Consider the following 15,452-nt stretch of genomic DNA (forward strand, 5'->3'; position numbering starts at 1 on the left):
CAAAAGCAGAACCCATTGTATTTGACCCATTTATTCAACTTTCTGAAGTAAAATAAATCACATTTAGGGTTTTTCCGTATACATTTTACCCAATAACGCTATTTGTTAAAGTCGTTCATTTTTCTTTCGGCTTGTCCCAATGAGGGTCGCCACGGCGTGTCATCTGCAGTTCACAACTCACATCACGTAGGTCGCTTGAAAAATTGGACCAATGACTGATACTTTCCAAAACAAAGTGGAAAATAACCAGAGATTATTGACCAGGCGGCACAGTGGGGCACCTGGAAAGTGTTGGCCTCACAGTTCTGAGGAACAGGGTTCGATACCAGCCCACCCTATGTTCTCCCCGTGACTGCGTAGGTTTTGTCCGGGCACTCCGGTTTCCTCCCACATCCCAAAAACATGCAACATTAATTGGACACTCTAAATTACGCCTAGGTGTGATTGTGAGTGCGGATGTTTGTCTCTATGCGCCCTGCGAATGGCTGGCAACCAGTTCAGGGCGTACTCCAGCACTCCTGTGACACTTGTGAGGATAAGCGGCTAAGAAATTGGATGGATGATTAACCATGTGCTCTGTGAAATATAAACAACTATATAACATTAAAAGTCAACCGGTGTGTTCTGGAACGTTCAGACCATTCCTCGTCTTTCTCTGTGAGTCTTTCGACGTCATAATTGCAATTTGATGAATTTGCTCTGCAAGAAGATTCTGGCAACGCAAAGTCCTTCTTTCTTGTTGACCGTCTCCCTCTGGACGTACTCGTTGACGACGCAGCAGAAGCCCGCCTCCAGGAAGAGCGCCGCCAGAAAATCTGGAAATAAGCGGACGCGGCACATGCCAGTATGAGGCCATTGACAAAACGATAAATAGTTGGCAATTGTGGTCATATCCTTAACTGGAAAAAAGGAATGTGCGTACCACAGAAAACGAATAAAGGACGTGACTCGTACAGTGAAAAGAGGGCACAATACGCATTATACGAGACAAAACCTAAACCCAAAGTCACGGCCATATTTTTTGTCATTGTTTTCTTCTGATATCGTTTAATACTATATAGATTTCTCTAATATTTATATAATTTGTTCCTAACATTGCAATTTCATATTTTTGTGCTTTTGTATTTTTGGGCTGTTTTCTGCTAGTATTTAATTCCAAATATTTTGTAATAAAGATTTTTGTATTTAAAACCAACATTTTTCAGTTTTCAGGAATTATTTACTAAAATATTTTTGGGGGAGGTTAATATTTTTCCCTCCTTGTATATTTGATAAAACTAACATCTTTGCTACTTTTTAAAACTATTGAACATAAACAAACACTTCTCAAATCTGTATCCAATTATACAATATTTGGGGATTTTTGTTCTTATTTTCTATATTGTGTGTTCTGATTTGCTGCAACTATTTTTAATTAATGTTTTTTACTTCCCACTATCTTTGTATTTGGCAAATTGTTTTAATTTTTTGTCTAAAAATTTTTTGTTTAAAAATGACCTTTCACTTCCTATAGTACTTGGGATATTTAAAATTTAATTCTAAATATTTTTAATAAAGATGTTTGGATTTTAAACTAAGATTTTTTAGTTATCAGGAATTATTTACCAAAATATTTTTTTGGGGAGGTTAATATTTTTCCCTCCTTGTACATTTGATAGAACTCCAATATCTTTGCTACTTTTTAAAAACTATTTAAAAAGAAACACTTCTCATATCTACATATAAATTTACAATATTTGGTGATTTTTGTTCATATTTTCTGTATTGTGTGTTGTGATTTGCTGCAACTATTTTTAATTACATTTTTTTACCTCACACTATATCTCTGTATTTGGCCGATTTTTTTAAATTATTTTTTTGTCTAATTTTTTAAATTTTAATCCTAAAATTTAAAAAAAATGACTTAACTTCATATAGTACTTGGGATATTTAAATTTTAATTCCAAATATTTTGTAATTTTTTTATTTTAAACTAACAGTTTTCAGTAATTATTTACCAAAATATATTTTTTTTGGGGTGGGGGGTTAGCATTTTTCCCTCCTTGAATAGTTGATAAAACTCCAATATCTTTGCTATTTTAAAAAATATATATATTTAAAAAGAAACACTTCTCATATCTACATATAAATTTACAATATTTGGGGATTTTTGTTCAGATTTTCTGCAGATTGTCGTGATTTGCTATTATTTTTAAATACATTTTTTACTTAACACCACCTTTGTATTTGGCCGATTGTTTTGATAAATTTTGTCTAATTTTTTAAAATTTTAATGGTTTAAAAATGACTTTTCACTTTATATTGTACTTGGGATATTTAGCATTATTTCCTCTAATGCATACCTTTTTGTCTATTTTTTCCTACTTGTATATTTTTCTCCAACATTAGGATCAATATTTTTCAGCTCGTTGCAAGTGTAACCATTACATGTGAAATATTTGCCAAATAATTTCATCTCATACATTTGCATTTTATATTTTTGATTGAACATTAAAAAACAATTTCTATTATTTTTCATCTAATATTTGGAAATTTTATGACTAACATTTTTCCTTGTGTGCAAGTAAACCTGTTCCCAAATCTGCCATATTTCTTCGCACAATCTAATCTTGAAATGACACACTTCATTATAAATGATTATCATCATAATGAAGTTGCTCTTTCAGCATTTGGACAAGATTTAACTGAGGACCTTTGGAGAAGAAGTAGGATCTGGTTCCGTCCTGCCGCACGTAGAAGTTATCTGCCAGCTTGCTGCTGGCTTTGAACCTCCGCATGGCGTGATCGTGCACGCCGTAGTCTCGGAAGAGAACGGCGCCGCCGGGTTTCAGCACCTTCGGGGTGAACACCAAAGTGACGCTTTGATCGGGGAACATCTGCGTGTTCACGAGGGCCGCGGCCACGATCGCGCTTCGTACGTACCCGGTGGACGTTGCGCACGACCAGCGCCATCTTGTTGGGATGGATGGCGGACAGCACGAAGATGAGCGTGGCCGCGTCCACGCTTCCCTCGGGGACGTCGTGCCGCAGGTCGTCGCGGGTTAGGTCGCACTGGAATACGGAGCAGCGGTCTGCACGGTACAGAGGGTTCTTCTGTCGGTTGAAACAACAAATGTGTCGGTACTGCTCTACTTTGAAAAACAGGTCACGAGGCACATTTACAGCAGCCGTAAAAAGTCAATCGTCTTCACGTGCGTTTTTGTAATGTGGGGTAAAACCAGTGTACCTGAACAAAACCCACTTTGGCACGTGGACAACATGCAAACCCCACACAGGAAGACTGCAGCCCGGATTTCAACTCACAACCCCTGAACAGATGAGAATGTGCTAACCCTTCCTCACTGTGCCGCTCACAAGTGAGCACCACATGAGAATCATATACAAACTCATTTAACGTGTAAATTTATTTGCAATGGTAAACAAAAAATGTCAATTAGTGTTATGTTGTGGATTTACGTGTGTTGCTATTGTTGCTTACAGAGTTATTACAGAAATGGAACGTATGTTGCCCATTTGTGGCATTTTGCATCGTTGGTCTTAAGATAGCAGACTCGTAATGCTCTGTGATTGTTTTAAGTACACATTCACTTTAACAGAAAACGGCAATAAATAGCTTGAAAGTACATTTTCATAATAAGTAATTATAGTATTCATAATGTTTAAAACTGGAATTTATTGTCAAGTGAGATGACTGAGTTTGCTGCCACCAGTCCTCATGCCTCAAATTTTTACTTTTTACAAGTCAAAGCAGAAAATTGGCAGAACGGCTTGTATCCCATCCATCCATCCATTTTCTTAGTTGCTTATCCTCACAAGGGTCGCGGGAGTGCTGGAGGCTATCCGAGCTGTCAATGGGCAGAAGGCGGGGGACACTCTGAACTGGTTGCCAGCCAATCGCAGGCCACAGAGACAAACAGCCGCACTCACACTCACACCTAGGGGCAATTTAGAGTTTCCAGTAATCGGCTCGTATACCAAATAAATAAATAATTGATAAAATAGAAACAACAAAAACAAGGGAAAAGTCAGGATCACATCACTTTCACATTTGAAAAATGTATGGGTGTGGTCAGTCGTGCCCGCAGATATAAAGTTCCAGGTGTGTGTTTGTAATTATGAGTGTACCCCTTTAAGGGCGGAGTGGGGCGGTGTCAGGTAAACTAGGAAGCAGATGTAGGTTGAGCAGCACAGACCGTGTGCTTCCGTGTTTTAAAAAAAAAAAACAAAAACCATCAGGCTGCGGTTCACTGATCAGTTTATGTGCGCTGAGTGTGTGCGACAAGTGCGCAATTACGCACTGGGGTAGCTTAGAGGGAACATTGGTCAAGGCTCCACAAAATAAGCAACATCTTTCAATATCTCTGTATTTCTACTCGTAACAAATTTTAAGCGTTCAACTGTGCAGATTTGTGATTGCGAGAGCATGCGGGCGCGTACGCGCCTGTCAAATCACAGTGACTGATCTCCCTGAGAAGTGTCCCTGACTCACTTTAACAAAGTCGACCGCTCTGGGCGAGAAGTCGCAGGCGTAGACGAAGATGTTGTCCTGGTCCTCCAGCAGAGGGAAGATGCAATTGCCCACGCCACATCCCGCCTCCAGCAGGACGAGCCTCTCTGAGTCAGACTGCAAAATAAAATAAAAAAATGTTTTAAAAAGTAATTGACAGCTTTACAATAGCTGTTTCACTATTTTGTTTCAGAAGCTCCTGCACTTCTTGGTGCAGTTAAAAGTTGGATACTTTTTAAAAAATGATTTTGTAATAGCTTGTTACAATTTTAGCTTTAACCTGCAAACTCACTGATTTTGAGGATTGAAGTAAACAATTATGACCAAATGTAAATGGGACTGACCGCTGATTGACAACAACATTGTTGAGCGTCAAGCTCCAAATAAGCATGGTTTCACTAGATTTTAATTAACTCACATGGAATTTGTGTGTCTCCATGTGCCTTGTGATTGGCTAGCACCCAGTTAAGGGCATATCCCACCGCCCGCCCTTTGACAGCCAGCGCTCCCGTGCCTCTTTTGAGGATAAGAGGCTCAGAAAATGGACGGATGGAAAATTCAACCCGGTAAAATTGGTCATATTTGTTATTATAACTGTGTATTTAACACTAATTAATAGCTTCCAATTTGAGAGATGTGAAGATGTTCAAAATAAGGCACCATCATCTGTCACCCTAAAACTGTCCACATTTCAGCCTACAAGAACTCCATTTCTTAATTGTGCTTTTTCACAGGTGGAAGATAAGTTACTTTAAGAGCATTTACTGTGGATGATTTGGTTTAATCCATTTTATGAAGATTTAATAAAACACTTCAAAGCGATATTGTGGAGCAAGACATTCATTTATAAATTCCTAGTTGTTTATATATTTGACATTTATCCTCTGATGAAAGGGAAATTGCTCACCACTGAATACTTTTTTTTTAACTTGCACTTGTCTTAATCTAACAATTGAGTAGATTTTTTTTCATTACAGTTCTCACCTCGTACACCCACGCTTTGTACTTGAACGTACATATGTAAATATATTTTGAAAAATTCTCAATGTTTTAAAATTCGATTTATTGCCTGAAATGGCCTTTAACAATGCGTTTTTTTTTTTTTTTGTAGTAGTAGTAGAAACATGCACCACGTCAAGGTGGTCCATTTTGTACGGGTTTTTCGTTTTCTCGAACCTTCCTCTCACCTGCCTACACGTCTTGAGCTCCTCGAATTCTCTGCTGGTCCAGTGTCGGTCCTTGAAGAAATTCGTGGTGTTCCTTTTGTAGAACAAGTCCCAGTTTCTCTGCGCGTCTCTCTCCAGCTTCATCTGCTTGAAGGAGGAGACCAAAGTCTGCTCTCCTCCCGTCTTCCCTTCTTCATGGCTCGAAGCTTGTTTGGTGACTTCATCTTGCACGTCGCCATTGTCACAAAGTGGCACGCTATCACAAAGGGATAAAGTTCCAGTCTCTAATTCGGCCATGCTGTATTAAGAGCTTCCAGTTCATGTGTAATTTTCGTTACAGACATTGTATATCAAAGTTTAGTGTAAATTATTAAGCGGAGAAGAGAAACGACGCTAAAATTCACGTCAACAACCTAAAAGAATTGCATTTTTGAACAACTGCGTTCATGTTGTCCATCAGCTCAAGTGATCCGTGTAGAAACTAATCCAGTCACAAAGGCCGACAAACTCAAAACGATGCCTCCAAGTGACAATAAATCCCTTTAAAAAGAAAATTATCTACTTTTATTTCTATTTGTGAAAACATTTCAATTAAATTCCTTAAAAGGCTAAACCTCCGAATAACGTAACGTTGGGAATCCTCATTAAAATATGTCCGTGTAGCAACTGCACGTAAAAGAAGTCACGCCAAAATAAGAGTACAATACTTTATAGCTCTAGTACTGTTTTCAAACAGTTAAAAAGTGGAACGTGGCCCTCTACCCCTTCCCACAATCATTTCTAATACAAGCCTGTTCAGAATGTACGTGTTTAATGTACGATGGCGTTTCAGTGATTAATTCTTCATCGTGAAACACATAAATCATTTTTTTAAAATGGTGTCAACGACAAAGGTTTATTTTAACTCACAATTTTTAATAATCTTGTTGCAGCTTGTATCCTGTTTAACATAAGACACGTGTCTTTATAGTCTACGCTTTAATGTGGACAGTTGTGACCCAAACTCTTTCACCGACACGTGGACTGACGAAATTTTAAAAACATTTTTAAAGACAAATGTGGAGTTTGTCATAGTCCGAGTGGTGCGCACTGCGCAGACGTCACGTGACACGTCAATAAACGTTGTCAAACTCCTTTTGGCAATATTTCGGAGTCACATTTCAGCACTTCATTTTCAAAAATGGACACTTGTGCCTACTAGCCGCTGTTTGCTTGTAAAAGTCGTTCAGAAGTCGCTAATTACAAATAGTTGGCGTACATCGATTGGAGGTGAGTATGAACGATTAGAAAAGTTTTAAAAAGATGTCAGAAGGTTTGCTAGGTATTTGCGTTTTTTTGTCAGTTCAAACTTGCCATCGTACTATAAATAATCAGCAGGGTCTTCATATTTGCCAAGAAATTAATTGAGCTGTATCGCATCTTTTATCAAAATCTAAATATTGTGTGGCTTTGTCAGTCACGAATCTTTCAGGTGTTGTGTAACATTGTGTATTTGTGACCTCTAGTGGCTACTAGCAGCTTAAAAAAAACTACTCCAATGCATAAGATGGGAAATACAAATAAATTAATAAAAGATAAAACGCAAACATTAGGAAAATACTAGAAGAGCAAAAAAAAAAAAAAAGTCAAAAATCAAGAAAAATAAAGAAAAAAACTTAAATGCAATTTAAAACCAGGAAATAAAAAGGTAAAAACTGTGGACAGTGTATACAGAAAAATATTAGTGATACAAAAATACAAGATAGAAACTACCAAGAATATTGGGCAGATATGTGAAAAATATACACTAGCTTAAACAAAGTGTAAAATATGGAAAAGGTAGTAGGTTGGTAAAAATACGAGAATACAAAATTATACAACAAAGAGAAATATAGACAAAAATAACTACATAAAAATACGCTAAATCAGACAATACCAAAATATTAGACAAAAATGGGACACGTTACATAAATGGAAAAATATTACAAAACACCAATAGAGGGACTTTATTTTTGAAACAACATCAAAGGACAAGATCATAGAAAATGATCAATTTTCTATTAAGACAAATACAAGCATTAGAAAAATGGTATTTCCCAAGAATTCCAAAATATTAGACCTATAAACTGTACACATATATAATGGAGATTCGGGTAGTATTTCAATAAATACGTTTGGTTATAGCTGCAGTTTTTGTGTTTTCTAGGTTTAGCATTTGGGTAAATGTCCAGTTTTTATTTCCAAACGTTGGCCCAAAACGGACGTGACGTATATCGATGACGTAAGGGATTGTTTTGCTAGCAGGTAGCCACCTGGCTAACCTCGTCAAAGCTGACCAAATTTGTGGGAAATTTCGCTCACATTACAAGCTTATCCTCTTTTATTTTGTGTGTGTTTGATACTTGTGACGTAACTTTGAACGTTCGGCTTCTTCGACGACGGCAAAAGGGAAAAGATGAACGGAAGTACGAACCCGTTGCTGGACAAAGAAGAACATGTTTTGAAGCTCGGGGAAAGCTTCGAAAAAACGCCAAAGTCCTCCTTTCACACCATCAGATGTGAGTCAACAAAGACATTTCGTATCCCACGTGCTTATTTCATCACATTTAGCGGCCCCACTGACAATACATAAAGTGTACTGTTCTCCACTGCTCCGAGAGGCACAGTAAGGTGTGTCAATACAGACTGAGTGCGGTCAAACCGGCCGCGGCGAGTTTTGTTCGTATTCGGCATTACGGTAAGAAGCAGCCAGTGAGCGGCGAGAGCCACTTTCAAAATTAAAGCATACGAAAATAATACATGGTCATCAGTGCGTACTGATACTTAAAACAAGTATTCAAAAATAAGAATTGAAGTATCCCAAGAGTAGTCCACAAGAACACCCAAAGTCTTCACCATAAAAGAAGTCCCGTTCAACACAACCTCAAATCTGCATATTTTACCCTGAAAAAAAATTAAAATAAATAATACAAATTATCCTTTCGGTATTGCAACAACAGTCCTGTCCTAGACACTATCCACCCCAGTGCCTTGGGATAGACTTGGTGCAAATAAAGGCCTGAAAAGAGAAATGTTGAAAATCTATACTTGGCCCTCAACTGTAAACATGACAAGGGTTACAGGAAAAAATATATATATAAATATATTTGCATTTGTGAATAATTTGTTAGCAAAGAAACCACCCTTCTTACACATGTCCACTGTTTGGATAGTAAACCCCATCAAAACTACAAAAACCAAAGTATTAAAGCAATCACATGAATCAATCTGGAATTACTTTGTTTTAACACAGAAGCAGAAGTTTAAAGCCATCAGTTAATTGGTCATTTGAATTCTTCTCATTTGAAAAGATGATTTCAAACCGGCGTCCATCGACACGAGCTGCGAAGGAGAGCTCCACGTGGGCAAAGGAGACGAAGTCACCATCACGCTGCCCCACATTCCGGTAAACATAAACGCCTGGTTTGAATTTGCCCGAAAAGCGCGTCTAAAAGTTTTTGCTCTTAGGGCTCCACGCCGCCCATGACTGTGTTCAAAGGCAACAAGCGACAGTACCAGAAGGACTGCGTGCTCATCATCAATCACGACACGGGCAGCTTCGTCCTGGAGAAGCTCAGCAGCAGCATTCAGGTCAAGAAAACCAGGTGAGCGCGGACGCCTGACAATACGCACAACAAAATTATAATTGCGTTTGAATCAATTCACTGCTATTTGAAACAATGCAAAGAATAATCAGTGTATGTACTTACTACCGTCTTACAGAAGAAATTATCTGTCACTGCCTCATTGGCAAAAATAGATGAACAAAGATATTTTGTTTTATTGTAAAAATATTTTTTGAGCAATTAAGTACACAAGTATATACAGTAAACGAACAAGTCATCTACATGAGACTCATTGCTTGATCTTGTTTTTTTAAACTTGCTGACAGGTGATTGGCTCCAAAAAGGTCTGATTGTATCAAGCCTACTGATAAACTAACTTCACTAACAGTCATATTTTGGCCTTTCCCCACAATATTAAATATTGGGAAGTACAGGCAAATTATAATTAAATAGACTATTTGTGGCATCGGGAGGCACCCCCCAAAAGACACATTAAAAATAAATTTTCATTTTGACCGTTCCCTTCCACAAGGTGTATTCAAGGACCTCCAAGAAAACACGACATCTCAAATTCAGATGGCAAGAACACCATAAATTAATAAAACCGAACAACATAATACTTTTATTGCTTTAGTCTGAGCTCAAAAATTGCAGTTTAAGTGAATAATGGAATTCCCCCCCAAAATTGCACAGATGGATGTATTTGTAAACGAAGAACCGTAACTATGTAGGAGAATAATTTACAGCGATGCCTCAGTTCTGGAGAAGTGATTTGTTCGAAAACCAAATTGATATTTCCCATTACAGTGAATGGAAAAAAAAAAAAAAATACTACGTTCCAAGCCTAAAAAATACGCTTATAAAGCATTTTTTTTTAGCTTTTCCTGATAATAAAGTGCATAATTGAAATAGATGTTTAGTTTAAATACTTTATATATAATAAAATAATTTAAGAAATATATTTTTTGCTTAAAATGTATGCTTTAGTTGTAGAATACACTAGGCTGGGAGTGCATTGCTGTATCTGGAGTGACTTCGCCCGTAGCTTTGTAAACCTTTTTTTTTTTTAATACGAAAAACAAACAACTTTCCTTCTTTGGATTCACGATTGGGGGTTAATACAGTAGTCCTCAATCAGAAGAACAACTGTCACTATCGGGACACATCTGTGAACAGAGGCTGCGTTATACAGAATAAGAAAAGTGCGCTGGTTGCGCCGTTTGCGTTATGTCATTTCCTTTTTTTGGGGGGGGGGCATTTGAATTGACAATAACAAAACGCATCGTGGGTGGGTCATCTGCTTGCGCCGCACCAATTATGTTATTTCTGGTTTTTTTCGGCGGTGTGGGAATTCACAACAATGCGCCTTGTGGGTCAGCTGGTCTGGCCATGTGTAATATGTTATTTCCGGGTTTTGTCAGGGGCGTTCGAGTACTGATTTTCGTTTGAAAACAGAAGCAAAAAAAAAAAAAAAAAAAAAAAAAAAAAATCTCAATTTTCATTCGCAAACCGATTTGTTAAAAAACGGGGACATTCCAGATCCGAGGCTTTACTGTAGTACAAAAGCCTTTTAACAAAGTGTCCCATTCCATTGCTCTTAAGAATGAGGTTGGCTCACTCAAAACGGTTGCTAACGTCCATCATCGCGCGTTGCTTCAGGGCGGAGGGCAGCAGTAAGATTCAGGCTCGCATCGAGCAGCAGGCGGCGCGGACGAACCAGCCGGGACCTCAGTTCCGGGCCCCCACTAAGCCGGGCGTCACTGCAAAGACGTCGCCCTCCAAGGACGACCCTTCGCCCGAACCGCAGTTGGATGACATCAAGAGAGGTGAGGCGACGTCATGGCGACGCACAGATAACATCGGAGGGAGACTCGAATCACATGACTGGACTGGAGTCAGACTTGAGGCGGCAATGGCGCTGTTGAACTTTAGCATTCATGAGACTCAATTTTAACTTTTATGACAAAGCGACTGAAAAGCATGGTCTGATTTTAAAATAGCTATCACCGATTTGACGGAAACGTGTTTGTTGATATGTACATATTTTTCTGCAACAAATTTACATGAGAGGAGAGCATTTAGCATGTTTTTGTTTGATTTAAAAATCCAATATGGGCACTAGAATTTATCAGTTTCTTGGGCTAACTATGGTACAAGTAATTTGAAATGATTTATCCTCGTCCCATGTCTTTTTCTTTTAACTGAGTAATACACTACCGTTGATCGGAGTTTATTTTATGTGACCTCGTACTAGTAATCAAAAATGCCGAGTCATTGTTTCCGCTTCTGGCAGAGCTGCGCGCCGAAGTGGACGTGATCGAGCAGATGAGCAGCAGCGGCTCGTCCGGCTCAGACAGCGGCTCGCCCAGCGCGGGCGACAGCAGCGACGACGGCGGCGCCAACGAGCGGGAGGGCGTCCGCCCGCCGGGCCCCGTCTGCGCATCGCCGCCCGGCCGCCACGCCCTCGCCAACGGGGGCGCCGAGCGGCAGCCGCCTGCCAACCACCAGCTCATCAACACACTCAGTGAGTGACTCAAGTGCAAATATTCAGCAACAGAATTGACTTCACAGACAAGACAAACTCCTCTTGTAATGCTTAGACTGGGAGGGGGGGGGGGTCTTGATATTACAGAATAATGTTGTGAACCTACGCTCAAATTAGAACATACCATTTGCTTTATAGACAGGAAGGAAATAAAGTAGAGAACAAGAAAATACTGCAATCATAAGAGATTGTAAAATCTGTACTTGTTTATGTAAGAGTAATCATTTGAGTATTAGGTATCTTAAGTATTTTTTTTTTATTCAAAACAAATACGAATCAAAATGTCAGAACAAGGAAGATTAAAAAAAAAAAAAAAAAAAAAGCAAAGCACCGAAACAAAAAATGTCAAAAGTCAGTCAAAACTACCAGAGTGGGGGAAAAACATAACACTGCAAGAACACAAGAAATCATGTAGAAAAAAAATAAAAAATAAAATTCTAAATCTAGGTCAAAAAACAAACATCTGATTGTTGTAAAATGTATTTTCCCTTTGTTTTATTATATTTTGTGAGTTTTTACTTTGGATATGCATATAATTTTTTTAAAAACATACACACATGTAAACCTAATTGTAGCTACAATGTAATATATACGTCATACGTGAATACAAAAAAAAAAAAAACCCTCACGTGTACATTTCCATTAGAACATACACGCGCAGAAACAAATACAAAACATATCCCTGAAGCATATTTTCTCTCACGATGGAACCAGGAAGTGATCTTCAGCTCAGCGAGTCAGGGAGCGACAGCGATGATCACTAAACCGGCCAGCTGCTGCCACCGACGGACAGACGGACCGCAGCTACCTCCACTGGCCTAACTGTACCTTTTCGTTGTTATTTTTAAGGGTATCTCCCCCCCCCCCCCCACGCAAGAAAATGAGTATTTTTTTCCCCCTTATGATGTCACATATTTAATTTTGTACAAGAGAAAAGACTTTATAGATTGAAACTTCTATATGAGAGCATGATTTATTTTCTATACTTTTGTTCTTCTGTCTTAGAGCTACATCCTTGTAGTTTTAGCAAAAATACATTTTTGAAATGGACACCAAGTAATGTCACATTTAAGGACACCAAAGTCCAAACAGGTTATCCACTATTTAATTTTTTTTTTAAAGTTATAGGATTTTTCTCAAGTAAAAAACCAAGACCAAAACCCAACTATGTGGGGGAAAAAAAAAAAAGACTAACCACGTCAAATACTGCAACTAAATACAAACTAGCAAATAAGTTTTACAAAAGTACACATTTAAAAAATTTGAGAAGTCGAAACAGTCATTTCAGTTCACCAGTAACATAAGTGTTTCAAGTGGATTTTCATATTTATTGAAAAAAAAAAAATTGACTGGAATCTGGCCCTCAGAGGAGACTTGACCACAAAATGGTTCATTTTAATAAATCAATGACATGAAAATCAGTCAATTGGTGTTTTAAAGGAAATTTAGACCGTCATTTATTTATATAAAACAGTCCAGATTTTTAGCCTCAGGTGAGATTAATTCAGAAACCAATCAGTGACATGATTTAGCTTCTCAATTAGTCTTGGAAAGGTCATTTTCAGAATTAGCAGGGAAAAATTACTTGAACTCGAGTCGTGAGACATTTGTAGCTTCAGAAGATAGCTACAAAAAAAGTGTAATTTAAATAACAGTAGGTCACATGATCAAATGACAATTTGTTTAATACTTTTTCGGGGTCCTGTTACTTGTTATGATCAGTGTTTTGTTGAAAGTATTTTTGGTATTTCTATTTTGGTGGTGATTTTGTATGAAAACGCAGCAGAGAGGATGCGGGTGTGGCCACTTAAAACTCTGCAGCTTCATGGTGTTGTACAAAAGTCGTTCAAATAAAACTGAAAAAGAGTGTTTGCTGCTGTCCCATTTTGATCATTTCTAAGTCTCGTTCCTGATATCCTGATTTTCGACTGACACACCTTCTGATTGAGAACACGGGCGCCATCTTGGTTTGGTGATTTCACGTAAACACAGCGTAACTAAGCAGGAATCATTTCAGAAAGCCGCATGAATGGGGGTGCACTGCTTTGTCATCGGTTGCTAAAACGAAAGTGGGCCTTGTAAAGCGTCTTTCTTTCGACTGCCAGTTGTGATCAAGAACCAGCGTGAGAAAACAGCAGTTAGCAACCAAACGGTGACAACTGTGGCTATCTCGGATTAGCAGAGCAGCTGATCTAGCAGCCGAGCACAATACTTGTGTGTGAATGCAATGAATGTCTCCAAAACCTGTATTTTCTGTTTTATTATAAGTTTGCAAAAACGAGTTAGGGCACTGCGAGCTGTTTCGTGAGTTGTTAAAAATGTAGCCGTGGAAGTGGAGAAAACTGCGGGCTCCACTTGGGACTCTTCCCAATCGAACCCCTCTCTCTCTCCCTCTCTTGATAACAAAACCGAAAATAATAATCTACACCTCTTTTGTTGGTATAATCAACATTTTGGCACAACGCTGCGGTACATATTTAAATTGCATTGTGCGGTAAACTAACCCTTAGCAGTGTGGAGACATGGGTTGTTTACAATGGACACTGCCGCATCACAAACCCAGTCATTGATGAATTGGTTGTAGGCCTCCAGACTTTTGTAATTCTTTAGTTGGTCCATGGTATAAATGCTTGTCGAGAAGAGGAGACAGTTGAGGATGTCTGGATCGGTCATCAACGCCCACATTTGTGTTTCTTCAAGGCATATTGGTCGATATTGTCCATCAAAGCACACTTCTTGTCATAATGGTTTCTTGAAACAACATCTAATGAGCCCCGATAACTTTCCAAAGTCTTTTTAGCCATCATGCGTCACTTTTAACAGTCGTACGAACATTTGTGTAACTCCGCTCTGGATGCAAAAGCCACAGAGTGACGCAGTTCTACTAACTAGAGCACTTGGTCCTCACCAGTGAGTTTAGGACCTGGGCCTTGAACGGCTTAATTCACTTCTCACTATCACGTTACAAAATTATGTGACATTAAAGAAGGGGATAAATACCATTAAGTTGCCTTTATCTTTCAATGAATCACCTTTAAACAGCTACAAACCTCAAGACGCTACAATTTAGTAGTTCACACTCAACTATTTATACAATAATATGACAAAAACATGGGAACTTTTCGATGACATCCACCGTACTCACCGGAGATGCTAACAGAGGTTCGTTTAGCTGCTGGCAGTTTGTAAACTAGCTGTCGTGCTAGCATATGCCGCACTGAAAGTTACCCCCTACAAACAAAAATCCTTTTCCTACGTTGAAACAGGCCGGACAGCAACTATTTGCGGCTGCTCCACCCTCACAAAGTCCAATTTTTCCTTGAAATTGCGTCACGAGAAACAGAATTCTTAAGTACGTTCGACGTCCTCTTCAGGAAATCAATCTCACGCACATGTTGCGCTTGACCAATCAGTGGACTATTTAGCTGAACCAATCAGAGGACGGGAGAAATGCTGACGTCACTCATCCCAAATGAAGGCAGAAAGTGGTGAATCTAAAATCTGATTGGTGGGGAAAAGCTCTCGGTATCAAAATATGAAAACTAAAACACAAAAAAACAACATTTTGTTTAGTAAAGGGAAGACACAAGTCCCATTGGTTAAACGATTATATTGTGGCTCTTAAATAATGAAGGTAAGGTGTTTGTTTC

At 38.6% G+C, this 15,452-nt stretch overlaps 2 protein-coding genes across 4 annotated transcripts; one reads left to right on the forward strand and one right to left on the reverse strand.

The window, feature by feature from the left end:
- Positions 1–15: 15 nt before the first annotated feature.
- Positions 16–15,197, reverse strand: mettl6 (methyltransferase 6, methylcytidine). Of its 2 annotated transcripts, XM_061819002.1 has the most exons (6): positions 14,948–15,197; positions 5,695–5,929; positions 4,490–4,624; positions 2,923–3,093; positions 2,693–2,834; positions 16–815 (listed from the first exon to the last, which is right to left on the reverse strand). In XM_061819002.1, the coding sequence occupies exons 2-6, from the start codon at positions 5,815–5,817 to the stop codon at positions 673–675; spliced, it is 714 nt and encodes a 237-aa protein (XP_061674986.1). In that variant the 5' UTR covers positions 5,818–5,929; positions 14,948–15,197; the 3' UTR covers positions 16–672. The 2 variants fall into 2 exon arrangements, with proteins under 2 accessions (XP_061674986.1, XP_061674985.1); XM_061819001.1 differs by lacking the exon at positions 14,948–15,197 and having other exon boundaries at positions 5,695–6,144.
- eaf1 (ELL associated factor 1) lies at positions 6,398–13,669 on the forward strand. 2 transcript variants are annotated; one of them, XM_061819004.1, is made up of 7 exons: positions 6,398–6,942; positions 8,101–8,210; positions 9,003–9,097; positions 9,160–9,296; positions 10,917–11,083; positions 11,551–11,781; positions 12,517–13,669. In XM_061819004.1, exons 2-7 carry the CDS (start codon positions 8,108–8,110, stop codon positions 12,564–12,566), a joined length of 783 nt encoding a protein of 260 aa, XP_061674988.1. In that variant the 5' UTR covers positions 6,398–6,942; positions 8,101–8,107; the 3' UTR covers positions 12,567–13,669. The 2 variants fall into 2 exon arrangements, with proteins under 2 accessions (XP_061674988.1, XP_061674987.1); XM_061819003.1 differs by lacking the exon at positions 6,398–6,942 and having other exon boundaries at positions 6,957–8,210.
- Positions 15,198–15,452: the final 255 nt, after the last annotated feature.

Source organism: Syngnathoides biaculeatus, chromosome 5 (assembly GCF_019802595.1).
Source record: "Syngnathoides biaculeatus isolate LvHL_M chromosome 5, ASM1980259v1, whole genome shotgun sequence".
NCBI lineage: Eukaryota > Metazoa > Chordata > Actinopteri > Syngnathiformes > Syngnathidae > Syngnathoides > Syngnathoides biaculeatus.

Coding starts and splice junctions, on each gene's coding strand:
- eaf1 (XM_061819004.1), top strand. CDS start 8,108: ATGAACGGAAGTACGAACCCGTTGCTGGACAAAGAAGAACATGTTTTG. Junction 9,098..9,159: donor TCACGCTGCCCCACATTCCG/GTAAACATAAAC, acceptor TTTTGCTCTTAG/GGCTCCACGCCGCCCATGAC. Junction 11,782..12,516: donor CCAGCTCATCAACACACTCA/GTGAGTGACTCA, acceptor CGATGGAACCAG/GAAGTGATCTTCAGCTCAGC.
- mettl6 (XM_061819001.1), bottom strand. CDS start 5,970: ATGGCCGAATTAGAGACTGGAACTTTATCCCTTTGTGATAGCGTGCCA. Junction 3,094..4,489: donor GAGCGGTCGACTTTGTTAAA/GTGAGTCAGGGA, acceptor TTCAACCGACAG/AAGAACCCTCTGTACCGTGC. Junction 2,835..2,922: donor TCGTGCGCAACGTCCACCGG/GTACGTACGAAG, acceptor TTCACCCCGAAG/GTGCTGAAACCCGGCGGCGC.